The 17,904-nt window shown below is 38.8% G+C and overlaps 1 protein-coding gene across 4 annotated transcripts in view; it reads right to left on the bottom strand.

Moving 5' to 3' along the window:
• The window catches only part of RELN (reelin), a 3,085,913-nt gene that overhangs the window by 85,375 nt on the left and 2,982,634 nt on the right, over positions 1–17,904 (bottom strand). For all 4 annotated transcript variants that reach the window (XM_044088524.1, XM_044088525.1, XM_044088522.1 and 1 more), the window contains exon 61: positions 5,233–5,452. In XM_044088524.1, coding sequence (XP_043944459.1) covers positions 5,233–5,452 — 220 coding nt within the window. The remainder of the gene's footprint in view (positions 1–5,232; positions 5,453–17,904) is intronic.

The following is a 17,904-nucleotide window of genomic DNA, read 5'->3' on the forward strand; positions in this document are numbered from 1 at the left end:
GTAATTGTTGCTGCCCTTGAATTCATAACTGCTTACTGCTCGCATTCCACATTCTATAACTTGCGCTGTATTGTTACTGCTCCCTTAATTGTGTTTGCTGGATTTAAAATCATTTATTGCTGTCTCATTTCTCTATATGAAACTGCTTCCTTTGCTTTTTTCCATTTCTTCTAAAACCCTCTTTTCTCCTTTTTTTGCTGTTGCTTGTCTACCCGTTCTTCTCCCTACTTTCTAACCTTTTGTGCTATACCTCTATCCCCTCGTTCCTTTCCCCCCATAGTTCTTTAGTCATACACTCTTACACCATAGTTATCCTCAGGCTACCCTTTACTAACTCTAACTGTACTATGCCATAGCTTCCTTCTCTTGTGTCTTCTAGTGATATCATTATAATCATTTTATTTTCTCTTCTATTTCAGCTTGCTAGTTGCGTCTCTATCTTCTCAGGTGTCTCCCACTGTATTACTTATCTCCCTGCATCTCGCCCTTCAAGAACACCTAAATGGGACTGCTGGTGCTCTACAACCTTACAGACTCCCCTCTGGATTAATAGCATGTATGTACAACTACTGTAGTGCTTAGTCTAAGTTTTACTGCCAGTACCAATAAAGTACTAAGTACAGTTCCCCACCACACGCTCGCCAGCAGCCTACGATGGTCTACATCCCCCTTTTTACTCCACAACCCCCTTTTCACTCCCTTAACTATTTCTGGAACTCATATTTCACTTTGGCCACCAGATGTCACTGTTCCTCTACTCTCTCGTTCAACTCTGTATCTACAGTAACCCTCCTCTGTGTTAGTTCTACTCCTAGTAAATCCTCTGTTTAGCCCTCTTGTTTTATACTTGGCCCAGATTTTATCCCTGACTCCCTTTACCTCTAAGTTTGTTCTCTAACTCCATGTCTTCCCCCCACCTCACTGATTATTTCTGGTAAGTCTCTTCCTCACCTCGGTTCTACCCACTCTGTTCACCCTTTGGGCTCACTCTGCTCCCCTACCCTGCCCCCAAATCCAACCCACCCCCACTACCTCTAATCTTATAGCCATCACACCACTCCCATATCTACATAAACCAATCATATACCCCTTGCTTACATCATACAAACGCACCCTCCTCTTCCTTCTTCTCTTAGCAAACCCACCTCCCCATAGCAATTACTAACATTGTAACCATCCCTTTCAACTTTCCATCCTTCTGTATATCCATCCACAGCTTGAAACTCTGATAAACAAAATGCCTATAAAGACTGTCTCCTTTATAGGCCTAATATTACTTCTCTTCTCCCTATCCTGCTTACCCTTCTCACAAGTCCTCCAAATACTAACCACTCTTCTACTTTTCATACAACCCACCCATTCCCCATCAATGACAAACACCCCACTACCCTCATATCCCCCTTCCTTTACTTCTTCAACAACTTCCTCCTTTTTCCCTACAAACTTATATCCATTCACAGCTATTCTTCTCCAGTCTCAAGCAAACTTACTGTAACTCACTACCTGACTCTCAAACTGGACTTAAAGTACTCCAAATACCTCTTCTCCCACATCTATCACCTCATTACCACCCTTCTCTCTGGTGACATCCACCCCAACCTCGGCCCCTCTTCTCCTCACAATTTAAAGACACCCCTACGCACCTCCCCTTTAGCCAGAAAACCCCTTACTTTCACTACAATAAATGCTCAAAGTTTATGTAACAAAATCCCTAACTTCCATGCTTGGCTTCTCCACAATCAACCAGACATCCTGTCTATCTCGGAAACCTGGCTAAAACCCCATATCAAAGACTCCAAAATTATCCCTCCCAACTACAATATCATTAGAAAAGACAGGCCCCATAAGAAAGGTGGCGGGGTAGCACTTCTCTACTCCTCCTCCCTTTCAGTTACCCCCTGTACTAAAAACATTCCCCCATTCGCCAATGCTGAACTAACCCTGGCCCTACTTAAGATAAACAAACACAAACATATATGCATAGCCACTTTTGACATACCTCCTGGAGACAACATCCCTATTCTTGAAGATATCCCCTCCTGGTTCTGCTCTAACATTTGCAATGAAACCATAAGCCTTGGTGACATTAATATTAACTGGACCTCCATTCAGACTACCACAAGCTCCCTAATCCTCAACCTTTACAACTTCTCACAACTAATTAACTCTATTACTAGACCCTTCAAGGACTACTCCTCCGGTAGCACCCTTGACTGGATTCTAGTTTCTCACCCCCAATATATTTCTGACAGCGGTACCCTACCCGATTCTCTTAGTGATCACCTCCCATGTTTCACTCATCGCCTCCCTTCCTCCTTATATCTATCCCATACTTATATATCTACACGCTCCTTTAAGAACTTCAGCCCTGAAAAATTCTCTAACTCTCTAAAACACACAAAATGGACCCCTCTAAAAACCCTCTTCTTAGACAATGCTGTTACCTACTTCAATACACCATTTTTAAACCTATTAAATACTTTTGCCACCCACCAAAATCAAAAGAATAAAAAGTAATACTGCCCCTTGGTTAACCAAAGAAACCATACCCTTGATGCGTCTATGAGACAAAGCCTGGAAACACTACCAGAAACACAAAACTCCCTCCTCCCACAATGAATTTAAAGCATTTCATAACAAAGTCAAAAGACTTACCACATCCGATCGCAAAACCTATTTTGCCATACTCCAAAATAACCACAAGACAAACCCCAAACAATTCTGGAATGGTATCACCAACTTCCTCAACCCTGGCAAGAAAGACAATCCCTCCCCTAATCCAAATGCCTCTGTCTTGGCCTTAGCCACCCAATTTAATTCCTTCTGTATGGATATCATAGCCAAACTAACAACATCCTTCACTAACGATTCATCTTCATCCTCTCCTATTTTTTCCTCCACTTACATAACCAGCTCTCACCCCCTCCACTATCAAACCCATCTCTACATCTATCACAAAAAGACTCCTTATGAACTTGAAACCTTGCTCCAATGCCCCTGATTACCTTCCTTCCTACTTTCTAAAAGTAGCTGCCGAAGCCATCACTTTCCCAATCTCCATTCTAATAAACCAATTAATCCAAGAAAGCTATGTTCCCCAACTCTGGAAAAAGGCCTTCATCATACCACTTCACAAAGGGGGCAACAATAACAATATTCCAAACTTTCATCCTATTGCCATCTTATCCACTATCTCAAAAATACTAGAAAAAAATTTATCCACCTACAACTTTTACCCTACCTCATAAATAACCATCTGCTCACCCCCACACAACATGGTTTCAGACCTGGCCACAGTACTACCACCTCTCTCCTCTCCTTCCTCGAAACAGTCAATAAAGCCCATGATTCCGGCTGTCTAGTCTCCACCCTCCTTCTGGACTTATCCAAGGCCTTCAGTACTATCTCTCATAACTCTCATAACCTTCTATCCAAACTCTCAAATCTTAATCTAGCCATCTCTTCTATCAGCTGATTCACTAGTTACCTCTCTGACAGACAACAAGCTGTCAAATGGAAAAAAGCCACCTTCTCCTTTCTTACCACCCCCACAGGTGTAGCCCAGGGTTCCATATTAGGCCCCTTACTGTTCAACATTTTCATAAATGACTTCCATCTGTCTATCCCAAATGCTAACCTTATCCAATATACAGATGACTCTACAATCATCTGTTCTGCCAGCTCCATCTCCTCCCTCCTAAAATTAACCCAGGAGGCCTTCTCTTCCACTGAGTGCTGGATGTTAAACAATCACTTGGCACTCAATGCATCAAAAACTAAACTTATGATATTTACTCTCTCCAAAAACACCATTAGTGACAAGAACTCTTTTACTATTACTAGCCAAAACAATACCTCTCTCAAGATAGTATTCCATACCAAACTCTAAGGTGTTCTCATCGATGAACACTTTAAGTTTGACATCCACCTAAAATGAATATTAAGAAAACTCACCAGAAACTCGGTATGCTTTACCGCCACAAACGCTTCCTCACTACCTCTACTAAGTTTATTCTCTCTACCACATACCTCATTCCTTACCTCCTAAATGGTGCCCCACTTCTTACTAACCTTCAATCTTCCCTAAAGGATAAACTCTCTTCCTGTTACAAAAAAATATCCAAGTTTGCCACTGGTTACAAATCCACCACCCACCACTGCAATGCCCTCCACAAACTCAATTGGCTAGAGCTCCCCAACCTTCTTACTTCTATCCAACTCTCTCATGCTCACAAGCTTATCTTCCATCCATCTTTCTGCCCCTCTCTAGCCTCTTCACTCAAAATGCATCTACCTCATAGACTTCTGAGATCCAGCAAACAGAATCTGATTGAATTACACAAGCCTGCTCATCCTCCAGGTAAACAACTACTATCCTTTTCTCTAGCACAGCTCTGGAATGCCCTACCACCTCTCATTCGCACCACCCATAAACACTCCACCTTTAAGATTTTGCTTCATTCCCATCTCATATCCCTCTGGGAATGTTCCTGCTCCCTCCCTACATAACTACCCTCAACATTATACCCTGACTCTCACTCTTCATCCTGTTCCTTCCTCTTACCACCCTAGCTCTACCCATACCCTCCCTTCCTCTTGTCCCCTTTTACCCCTCATATACCACTTCTTACCATTCTCTCTCTTCTTACTTTAGTTAATCTCTTCCTATCCCCTCCTCTCTATCCCTGCTGTAACTCTCATTTGATACCTATACAAGGCTCCTTTCACTTCTACTTTTATATTCTCCACTATATAAACTAAGGTATTTTGAAAATACTTTCTGACTGGTTTTGTAAATATTTACTGAAATGTTGTTTTTCGTCTGTAAACTGTATACTATATTACAGATTTTTAATGATTTGTCTAAATTTGTATAATGTCTTATGGAGCTTTTCTCCCTGGGACTCCATTGAAAACGGGCTCTTCTCGGCCCAGTGAACTATTCCGGTAAACAAACTGTAAAATAAATAAAATAAATAAATTTCATTAATACATGTTAAAAGGCTGGAAAATGTTACAGAAGACTGTACTTGCTGCTTAATCTTTGTCCATCAAGCACTTGGAAAAATCAGTCTCAGTCAATGGAATTTATGTAATGTTATGTGAATAAAGAGTGATTCCTGTTCACGTTTTGTGTTGATTCTATTTATTTATTTTTACCCTTCTTTGTCAGAGTCGGTCCCGTGCAACAGTCATTCGTTTCAGGAAAATCACATAAAAATATCTACTCACCTTGCTCTTGTGAGATCAAGTGGCTTTGTGATAGCTTGTCTCATTTGGCAGCCATTAAAGTAAAGTGAATCACCATGGGCATATGGAGCCAGCTGACCACATCCATTTCCGATGCCTCCTCCTTGAATTACTTGCCAATTTGCTTCTGTTGACTTCTCCAACTCAAAGTTATCCTTAATAAAACTGGGGAGATCACTGTCAAACACAGAGCAGTCTGCACCTGTAAAATATAGTTACAGAAATAAAATATTTTATCAGCAGCAGCTACAATTTTCATCAAGTATCAACACTGAGGCTAGAAATTAAACATAACAAATAAAGTTTGTGCAGTACTCATACTCACCCTTGTTTTGCAAAATATTACAGCAGTTAAACACTTTTGTGCCATTATCAATGCTCCTCATAATAAGGGCAAAAGCAAAGAGAAAATCTCTTAAAAACAGTATAAGTCTTTCAAAAAATTTAGTCTGAAACTCACTTTATGATTAAAGTTCTTTCATTTTGCCCCAGCCATGTTTCCTCTCCCCATTCCCAACGGGCACTTTTCAACTACATTATCTCTCCTTCTAGTAACTTAGTAGTAAATATATTGGGGTGAAGGTATTATAGCCACTGTGCAATGGTTCATATTGCATTCAACATATCAATTCATTCTGGACAGTAACATAAGCTGGAGGGTGAACGAGGCACCCTTCCCAGATGAAAGTTATTAGGGAACATGATCAGGAAATGGGGATCATACCTCTCAACCTGGAAACATCAAAAATCTGGACAAGGCCCATGAAAAATAGGTACAAATCTGGATGCTGATTAACATCTAATTTGCATATATAATTATGTAACCACACCCACTCCAATGGGAATTGTGGGATACCAACTTTCAAAAGTAAACTGAAGAACAGACAACCAAAATATGGCACCAGAGTCCCCCTGCAGCCATTCCAATGTCCCATTACTTGGCTATTTCACCCCATTTGCTATAAACACTAATATGAGCTTACTGCTGTAGTTCTACAATGATTATTTGGATTTTATTTTTACATTTTACAGCACAACAAAGCGCAAACACTAAGACATCTGGTAAACAAAGCAATACTATCTCACATAGACTTGGCATTAAAACTTCTCTGCCCTTGAAACTCACATTCATTGAAACAGCATTGAAACCCACACCACATCCAAAGAAAATGCATCTGGCCAGTGGTGGATAAAGATTACCTTTGGGCTGTTATCAAATCGTTGGTCCCTTGCACACAAAACAAGAAACATACATGTGTTGTTTTCTTTGATACACCTTCCTGACTTTATTAAATTATATTCCTTGTATAATACAACACACTTGTTAGACAGAGCGCATTTTAAATTTATTGTTTGAACATTTTTCCAGTAGGCTGTACTGTAGGGAATGGAACAAAATGCATGAACCAATAATGACAAAACTGCCCAATTCAGAACATTTCCATCATAAAAGTCTACTTCCACATCCACACTATAAATAGAATGACAGTAGTGTAAGCCATAGGCATCTTGCACAGCTTCTCACACTTATTTTCAATTTCATTTTTTGGGGAGGGGGGCAAAAGGTCAAAAACCAGGGACACAATTTAAACATTGCTTGTATAATTTTGTAAAGTTGCTAGAATAAAATGTGTTATCACCATGCATTTCACTGGCAAGTTTTGAAGCCAGGATTGTATACACTACAGTCAGAGCAACATACCACTATGCCAAATCAGCAGCTTCCTGAAAAATAGGAAGACTGAAACTTAATGGCTATCATTTAGTGAATTCATTTCTCATTTCTCACTTCTCACCATAGGTATCAACCTCTTAGCACAAAAAACCTGGCCAAACAAAGCCAATGATGGGGGAATTCAAATTCAGTTCTCACTTCTCATCATACCTTTCAATTCTTAGCACAAAAAACCTGGACAAAGCTCACAAGCGGTGATGGCTAGGGACTTGCCAGGGACACATTTTAAACATTCTTTTGTATAATTTTGTAAAGTTGCTAGACTAAAATGTTTTACCACAATGTATTTCACTAGCAAGTCTTGATCCCTGGACCCTAGGTACTAAAGTCAAAGCAACATATTACTATGCCAAATCAGCAGCTTTCTAAAAAAAAAGGAAGACTGAAACTTAATGGCTATCATTTAGTGCAATCATTTCTCACCACAGCTCTCAATCTCTTAGCACAAAATAAACTGGGCAAAACTCACAAGTGGTGGTGGCTAGGGACTTTAGGCTCTTTTTATCCTGTACCAAAGGTGCAGGGTTTGAGCTTGAGTACCTCTAGCCGCCAGGTATATTAATTGGGGGGCAGCTTCCTTCCCATTACTCAAACTGATTAACTTTGTTTCTTGCTAGGCAGTACACTGAAATTCTTATCTTTAATTTAGTATAACCATATTCTCATCAGCATAAATAAAATGTATAATGACTTGCTTTTTAAAGCCTATCCCTCTAATACTAATATGGTATGTAACATAATACTAAAAGTTATTCACTACATCAGCTCCCCTTGCACACCAACTCCCATATTTGGGGGCTCATACTACATGTAAACGGTATTAGATGATGGCAGATGGGTGGGAATTGCATCCCACTACTGTAAATCAATGTGGAGGTAAGAAAACTGGACAGGGACTAAGGTGTTCTGATCTACTCCACTGAGAACCACTAAATTAATTTTTTTCAGTCTAAAAATCGTAAATCTTATAGCCACTAGGGGTATAGTCACTTAAGTCTCTTAAGTCACTGACTAGTGCTAAACAGATTTAAGTATAAACAAGGTGCAGAAATATAAACCACCACACAATTCAGTAAGTACAGCATGGCTTCAAGAGCAAGCAGGAAATATATATTGTTGTCCTGGATACGAACCTATACCATCCACACTAACAAATAGGTTCTGCAATGAGCACTCCATCAATCAGGGACTTTTTGACCTAGCTCTCCATACCTTTAATCTCATTTGTCCACAGTAACTATAAATACACTTTTACACATATACTTACCTGAACTTCTTCTAAATAACAAATCCTCGTAACTCGCGAACTCTTCTTCTAAATAACAAATCCCCAGAGTGAACTTCTTCTTTATTAAATCCAATCCACAAACACTCCTCGTAACTCCTTTCCAGCTCAGGTGACTCCCGCTCGCAAAAGTATTTGAACCATAGCTGGAAATAAGTGCTAAGTACGTGCGTGGAGTATTCCGCCAGGCTGGTGGTGCTGACGTCATCGCACACATGATGACGTCAGCACACAAAGCATGAAAGTTAAAAAAATAAAAATAAAAGTGCAATTAAATCAGAAATGAAGGGGTGCCACTCGGGAATCGTGGCACCCCATTATTTGGACCCCAAAACTCAGTAAAAAATGAGGAATTCGAGACAGTTGGGAGGTATGATGGGGATCAATCATTAGTGTAGTACCAATATATATATTCTGCTGTACTGGAGTTGAGGGGTGCCAGACTGGGGAACAACACTAGGTGTTAGATGAGCCAGCTATGACTCTGGATATAACGGGACAGTAAATTAAGCCCTTTACTACATTTTACGAGCAGTACTGGTTGTTTTAATTTGGGAGCATGATCTCCTCCTTTTTCATTTCTCCTGCTCATTCTGTATCCTTACTTATACATAAGTGGATGAGAATGCAGTTTACCTAGATTCTTCTCGTAAATATAAACATTCTAATGTACAGCATAAATTTCATATATCAATTTCATAAAATGCCAAAAAAACTGCTTACTTGCATTTGTATTCTAAACAATGGTTAGCAAATCTCCCACACTGTCAATCTGTCAGGAAGTTCAGCAGATCCTACCTTGAATAACACATCCTAGCACTCATATCTGCGGCTGCATCTGCTTCATAGACGCTCATCAAACTTTAAAGTTATCTATAAAAAGGCTCATGTTCAGGGCATAGCCCTGTATTCAGTGTGCATATTTGTTATTCTTATTTCATATAAGATAATTACAAAGGTCACCAACATGTGATCATGTTGATAAACTACAGTATGCTTCTCCAAACCCATTTTTAAGCTGTGCCCATTTTGATTCCTTCAGCTTACTCAGTTTCTGTTTCTTCATTCATGTAATTTTCTGTCTCATTGCCACTTTTAATTTTTTGTTCATATTTCATTGCCAGATAATACTTCTCCCAATTGTTCTGCAGTATTTGAGCTTATATAACAGAGCTGCTTATATAACAACACTCACCTTTCCCTGGTATTCCCTTAGACCAGATCCACATAAGGAACTTTCAGAGCCAAAGCTGTGATGATAATTTGCTGAAAAGACAATTTCAGCAAACCTCAGACTAATTTTTGCAGGAAGGCAAATCCCCGGGGGGGGGGGGTGATATATGACTCACACCCTATACACATATATATACATGCATACATACATATGTATATGTGTGTGTGTGTGTGTGTGTGTGTGTGTGTGTGTATATATATATATATATATATATATATATATATATATATATATATGTATGTGTGTGTGTGTGTGTATATATATATATATATATATATATATATATATAGATATATACACAAACACACACGTGCACACACACAAACACACACACATATATATATATCAACTCTGTTGCTGGACAACAGTGGTGTAAAGGACAAACTCCACTGGCTCTGAACTCTGCTTTTAGTGAATTTAAAACATCAGAGCTCACTGAAAGTGTATTTGAACAAACAACAGGCTGTTTTACTCCTCTGACACTCATTGATGTTCTTTCTTTTTCAGCTTTATGGATTAATTGTATTTTCAGTAAACTATCAGGGTATACACAAATAAATAAATGTATTTACTTAATGGAAAACATTTTGGTCAGTTTGAATCTTTTCACAGCCCAGTGGTTTTAACTATTTCTATTCTAGTTTTTACTGTTACTTTTAAACCCAGAGCCGGATCATGGTCAAATGGGGCCCTAGGCAGGGTAATGGATCCACCCCCCCATATCTCCCACTACCCCCCAGCCATTCCAGTGTCCCATTACTTGGCTATTTCTCCCCAGTTACCATAAACAGTATCCAAGCCTCTCAATGTGCATACTGTTTTCTGCTTTACCTCTACAATGATTACAGATATTTGGATTTAATTTAAAACTTTTTTCAAATTTTTATGGCACAAACACTGGCAAACATTTGCTAAACAAAGCAATACAGTATCACAATGAAAACAGACTTAGAATTAAAACTCTGCCCTTGAAACTCACATTCATTGAAATGGCATTGAAACCCACATTCAAAGAAAATGCATCTGGCTAGTGCAGATAAAAGTTTACCTTTGGGCTGTTTTCAAATCATAGGCCCCTTGCACACATTTAGGACCATGCAAACATGCATGAGTTCTTTGCTTCACCTTCCTGATTGTATTAAATTATATTCCTTGTAAAATATAGCACCACTTGTTAAAGTGTGCTTTAAATTTACAGTTTTGAACATTTTTTTCATTAAGCAATGAAGCAAAATGTATGAACCAATAATGACAAAACTGCCCAATTCAGAAAATTTCAACCATAAAAGGCCACTCAAACTTCTGTCATTACAATCCACCAATATCAGTCAATATGCACAATCTCTGCAGAAGTAAAAATCATCTGAATAATTCCACATTAAAGAGATCTAACTAATTAAGAAGTTGCTGCTAGCATACAACTTTTATATTTCAGCGTTTCATCTACAAATTTAGTGCCTGCTGCCCTTGAAGAGTAACTTGCCTAAGTTACATTAAAAAATGGTAAGATGTTAATATTGTAATCAGGAATGGATGGCAAACTGATAACAGGTTCATAGTTACTAGGCATCTCATACAAAGGAGGACATACTCAGGACGGCAACACATTATCAGCAGTCCATTTACATGCTGTGGGATTAGAACCCACATTCTTCTACATCAAAAGCAAATATGTTACCAGTTGTTCTACTAACAACACTTTTCGATTCTATAGCATAATAGTGATGCCATTTGTTAAACAAAACAGTTGCACATTGTAAACAGACTTAGCATGAACAGTAGTAAACTATTTCCTTGAAGCTCACAATTCATTGGAAATCCACTTGAAACTCAATTCCTTGAAAAATGCACTGGAAACTCAATTCCTTGAAAATGCACTTGAAAACTTATTTTTTTAGCAGCTTGGTAGTTAGGGGAGAGGATTCAGACTCTTGTTTCTTGTAAGTAAGGTACGGGGTTTGAGTCTGAGCAAATTACTGCTACCACCTATTGTCTCTAACTAAGGCATTACACAGACACGCACACACACACACACACTCACACACACACACACACACACACACACACACACACACACACACACACACACACACACACACACACACACACACACACACACACACACACACCATCATCTGCAGCACAGGAAGGTCTTTTAAATTCAAATTCCATGCGCATGAAACACAGACAGGAAGATGTAAACAAGATGTCTGTGTGACGATCATGCACACATGCAAAAGGTGTGTGTGTCCGGATGCAAAGGCAGAATGCCTATATATATATATAGTGCTGGATCTGGTTGTGTTTACACCTAACATGTATTGTTATTTCTCAGATTGTATATTTTGTATTCTAATTTGTTTCCTTTTCTATAGTAATGACAGTGATCCTGGTCCACAGACATGCTTGTAACTCTTTACTAGTATCACTACTTGATCATCTTTAGGCCTGAGCTAAAGGTTTTAAAGTTATTCACATAAATTCCTTTAGAGTTACTAACAGTAATATTAACATGCAAAAGTATGTATCTTAGTATACGCCACAGTTTGTCCAGTTCAGAGTCTTTTGTTAAGTAATACTACATACATGGAGAAATATTTAGTTCTTTGTTAGCCAGATGTGCTAATCAATGTCTTTGGCCACTTTGTTGAAAATGTCAATTCTTCCCAATGGGTCATGGCAAAGAAAAGTTTCCATACTGCAAAGCTGCAGTGACCCAGCAGCTAATCACAGCAGCAGAAGGGGTATGGGGTACAGCCTCTGCTCACCCTAAAAATGAGAACATGAATTAATTGAAGCATATTCAGTGGTATGGTTGTTTCAAGACTGCATTCAATTAATTTGATTTTATGTAGCTGAAATGATCTGAAAAATTACTGTCTATATTATTTAATGAAAAGATGTGATTGTATCTACTACAAAGGTAGAAATATTGTGGTGGAAATTAGATGGCAGATTAGTGCTGAGGTTTTTGAACTTTAGACATCTTGAGTGGGTAGGAAAAATCTTAATTAACATTCAGTGCTCCACAATTCCCAAAGGTTACTTACTTTATCTGTTACATACCAGCAGTTTAAATCTTGCTAACTAGAACTTTACTATAACAGTAGTATATCTTCTTCAGTTACCTGTGAGAGAGACAGCTTGAGTGTGTGTGTGTGTGTGTGTGTGTGTGTGTGTGTGTGTGTGTGTGTGTGTGTGTATGTTGCTGCCTCCCTGAGGAGAACAAATTCAATGTTCCATGAACTAATCTTGTCAAATGTGACCATATGTGCGCATAGGTATTATTTTTTTCATTTTACATGATGTTGGGGTGTTACATTAATGCTAGTCAGTATGACCAACTCTCTTAGAACCAATGTTTACACAGTAAAATATTTAGAAATGAGTGAAAAGGAAAACAAAATCATTACTCTGTGAATCATCTCTGTGGTAGCTCTACAGTACAGGGTGTTTGTGTTGCACATTGGATAAGAGTTCAAATAAAAACTTTTAGAATATTCTGTACTTTAATGAAAATGAAGATGCAGTAAAGCCAATAATGATGATGTTGATAAAGTTGAAAACGAAAATCAATATGGTAATGATACTGACAGTGAATATGATGCTGAAGATACAATGATGATGAGGATGAAGTTAAGATGATGATGATAATGAAGATGCAATGAAGTTGCAGATGAAGATATAATGTGATGACAAAGATTGTGAAGGTGAGGCTAAAGATGCAGTGAAATTGAGAATGTGATGAAGGTGACAGCAAAGATGTAATGATACCACTGATGATGTTGACAAAGATAAAGATGAAGAAGATAATGTTGAAAAAGAAAATGATGATGATGAAAATATGATTAAGATGTCAGTGATGTTAATGAAGACATAACAACAGAGTAGGTGAAGATGAGATGAAAAATGACAAGTAATGAAGTTGACACTGAAGATGCAAATGACAAAGAAGATGCAGTGAAAATGACAAAGATGGTAATGATAGTAAATATGACAAAGATTGAAAATGGCAATGAAGATGAAATAAATTTGGCAAAGATGCTACTGATGAAGATGCAATGAAGATGGCGAAAATGAGACAAAGATGAAGATGACACTGATGATGAAGATATGATAACTACAATGAAGTAGTGAAGATAACTATCAAACACTGAAGATGATGCATCATCATTTCATCAGCTCATCATAATCAGTGCCTCAACACATCATTATTGTTAACATTATCATTTTCATTGTTGTTTATACACCATCTTTGGCAGTTATGCAACTTTATTTTTACAGATGCACACGATTTTCCAAAAGTTTTCTTTCTAGCATTAATCCATTCCGTGTATAACACAAAGGCCCTTTATTGTAGTGCTATCACTGAAATACTACCCCTAAAATGTTATTCTTAAAAAGAGATTATCCTATGATAGAAAACTATTAGTATTACATCTGTGTAACTATAACATATGCCAAGCATTATACACTTTACAAGGAATCTTACTGTGCTCTACTTTGCTTTTATTTGAATATAACTGTATTTTCTGATTTATGGTCTGACAAACTGACTGACTGAATGTGCTACATTTATGTGTTGAAATCTGCTAAAACAACAGAAAATACCTACCCAGTACAAACTGACAAACTGTGCTAAGAATGACATCATCAGAAGGCTGGTCACATGACACTGTATCAGGAAGTAACTAGACTGCAGCTCAGTCTACAGTAAATGTAAACAACAAGTTTACTCTATTAATAAACACAGCCTCACTGAAGTAACTAAAAACTATGCATTTTAGAATCAGAACACATAAAACCTAATTTACATGATAGGAGCATAATTACAGTAAAATTAACTGGAAAGAAAAAAAAAATTGTATATGATCTTTAAGTATGTAATGCAATGTGAAGGAAAGAAGGTGATCTACATTTGTTAGCAACAGTTACCTAACAGCATTACATGATCATGAAATTACAAAATATTTCTCAGCTGCATCACAGTAATCTATGTATTTATTTTTAAACCAGAACACAGACCAAAGCAACATATCGAATTATACAATTATTAAATGAGTCACAGTCTAGCAGTGTTTCAGGGATGGAGAGATCCCAAATTGCCCCTTCTGGGCTGTTATTGATGAAATAAACCATCGTGCTGAGTTATTTATTTTCAGTGAGCCTATATGTGGAAATTGCACTACTGGCATGGAAGACATGGAAGACAGCAATCATAAAACCACTACCTGAGACAAAAGGTTCCAAAACGATACCCATAAGGGTTATTATTATGCATTTATTTATTTTTATGATCTGTAATGCTTTAGAACAGACTCTTTAAGGTCTCGAAATTTTTATCCTGAATAAGTCAGAGGAAAACTTTAAATAACTATAAATTGCCAAGGACTCTAAAGACAATCATAAGGCCTTCTTTAGCTATGTTAGAAACCTAGGAGGAAACTCCCAGATATGCTCAGAATTAGTTCAAAATGATGTGAAAATTACTGAACCTACACACATTGCCAATATACTGGCTGACAGGTTCAGTGCAAACTTCTCCCCCCCTCCCCCCCAAAAGGAGAGATATCTATTCCAGAGGATTGTAGCCCCCTAAACATCTCCAACGCCCAGGTGAGAACTGCCCTCACTAAGGCAAAAAACACAGCATCCATGGGACCGGATGGTGTCCCCGGCTGTGTGCTTCACGAACTCAATGAGGAATTAAACCCACAGTTAGGACAGCTGTTTAATCTTAGCCTCACCTCAGGATACGTACCCAAGGAGTGGCGCACGGCGACTGTGGTCCCACTTCATAAGGGCGGTGCCTCCACAGACCCTGGAAATTACCGCCCCATTAGCTTGACAAGCCTTATCTGCAAAGCCATGGAGAGGATCATAATGGAACTCATAAATAAAGACATAGGGAACTTGCAGACTTTGGATCCAACCCAGTTTGGCTTTGTCAAAGGCAGATCCTGCCTCTTAAACTTGGTTGACTTTTTCGAGACAGTCACCAAGGCCATTGATGAGGGAAAGGCAGTCCATACAGCCTACCTCGACCTGGCAAAGGCCTTCACACAATACCCCACTCAGGTATCATCGAAAAACTCATCAGCTTGAATGTAAACCCATACATCACAAGATGGGTTGCAAACTGGCTAAGTGACAGAACCCACAGGGTCAGAGTTGCTGGAGCCATGTCAGACTCAAAGCCTGTCACAAGTGGTGTCCCACAGGGCTCAGTCCTGGGTCCACTCTTGTTCGGCATCTACTTTTCTGAAGTACAAGCAAACACAGGAGGGTTATGGCTGACAAAGTTTGCAGATGACTGCAAACTGGGCCATAGTCGAAAACACATCTGACACAGATATCCTCCAGAAGGGCCTCACAGAAACGGATAACTGGTGCCAGAGCCATGGCCTGAAGTTAAATGCCAAAAATGCATAGTCATACCCTTCGGGAAAAACAAGGTTACCCCTAGCTACCATATAGGTGGCAATCCACTGAGCACAGAAAAAGTCATCAGGGATCTGGGGACCCAGGTTGACAGTAGCCTTCCATTTGACACTCATGTTGCTAAAGTAGTTAGGAAAACCTTCTATATCGCCCACCTGATCATGAAGGGATTCACATCTAGATCAAGGGAGGTCATCGTCCCCTGTACTCATCACTCATTAGACCTATGATTGAGTACAATGCCCGTTCGGAATGTATCTGACCAGACACCTGCTGCAGCTTGAAAGGCCCCAAAAGTTCCTCACCAAAAGGATAAAGGGTCTCAAAAATATGTCTTATGCTGCCCGACTGAAAGAACTCCAGCTCTATTCAGTCTCATACCGCTTGCTCAGAGGTGACCTGTGCCTGACATATAAGGCCATGTCAAACCCAGATTTGATGAATATGCTTCACCTCAAAAATCTAGATCCCTCAGAACCACAAGGGCGGAGACTTAAACCTTGACACGGTTATAAATAGAATGTGCTGGAGGGACAGATTCATCACCCAGAGACTCCCTATGCTGTGGAACAAAATCCCGGTACATGTGAGGCAGAGCACCTCTCTGGCCTTGTTCAAGAGGAATCTTGACCAATGGATGGGAGATTGCAGATATACCCCAGGGATTACTTCAGTGTCACTGCTTGACAGAGGCACAGCAAAATGATAGGCATAGTTTTTATTCAAACTAAAGGGGTGGCGAAAGCCACATAACTATGGGCTAGGCTTATAAATGCCCTCGGGCAGATAGCCTAGTATGAACCTATGAACCTATGTAAGTATACATAATCATGCCAGTAATGTTGTATTTCTATAACTACCAATACCAGACATTATTTGAAGAGTGCATCATAATCAGTAGGTGTCAGGTTACAAGAGGGTGTCACTTTTATAAATTTTAGCCAGAGATATGAATCTGTCTTCACTACCTGTTAAAACTTCAGGGGTAATCATATCATGATATGGTGGATAAATGTTTGGCTAAGTGATAGAACTGAAGTATTAGAAAGGGTGAAGAAATTGGTCTTACATGAGTAATATGACACGAGGTACACATTGAGGATCTGGTTTAAGGCCTCGTTTATTCAGTTTTCATATTAGAGACATGATAACTTAGTTGACCTAATAATCATTGGCAAGTCTGCAGATGACATTAAACTTATTCCAAAAATATTGCATCACAGGAAACATGCATCACTCCTTGCTGTAAAAGATGAAATGGCAGTGTATGTTTGTGGAAATAAGCTGTGTATTCATGTGCAGAAAATAGTAGTAATGATAGTGATGAGGGGAAACTATGACCCTGTATCAGCACATATGCAAAGGGTACACCATCTTTAAAGAATGTGCAAATATACAATTAGCAATGAATTATGGTAGACAATAGGGTACTGTTTCATCAACAAAGGGTGACAATATGTGCTCCTGCAAATATTGCTTTAGTTCTGGTCCATCTGTAAACTTGTCCCTAGACTGGAATCAGAATATTAAACTTATCTATTTATTTATATTTTTAAGCAAGGTAAAGCAATGATCAAAACAGCTCAATTTCAGTCTCAGTTGAGGAGGAAGGATAGCAAATAATGGAAATATACTTTTACAGCTGTAATAAGAATAAGAAAACATATAATAAAGGAGGACAACAATACACATATACTCTACCCCTCCCTGTTCCTCCTTAGCTAGGAATGGTAGCCCTAACCGTGCCCCTAACCGTAATGTGCAGCTTACCTTAAAAAAGCCATTCCTTCAATACTACCACTATACAAAACAGCGTAGAGACTCATCTCTCTCTCTCTCTCTCTCACACACACACACACACACACACACACACACACACACACACACACACACACACACTAAACATATGCCCTTACCTAACTTTACTATAATGCTAAAACACACACTCACACACACAAA

This window comes from Protopterus annectens, chromosome 11.part0, assembly GCF_019279795.1.
Source record: "Protopterus annectens isolate FY-2018-M chromosome 11.part0, PAN1.0, whole genome shotgun sequence".
In the NCBI taxonomy this organism is placed as follows: domain Eukaryota; kingdom Metazoa; phylum Chordata; order Ceratodontiformes; family Protopteridae; genus Protopterus; species Protopterus annectens.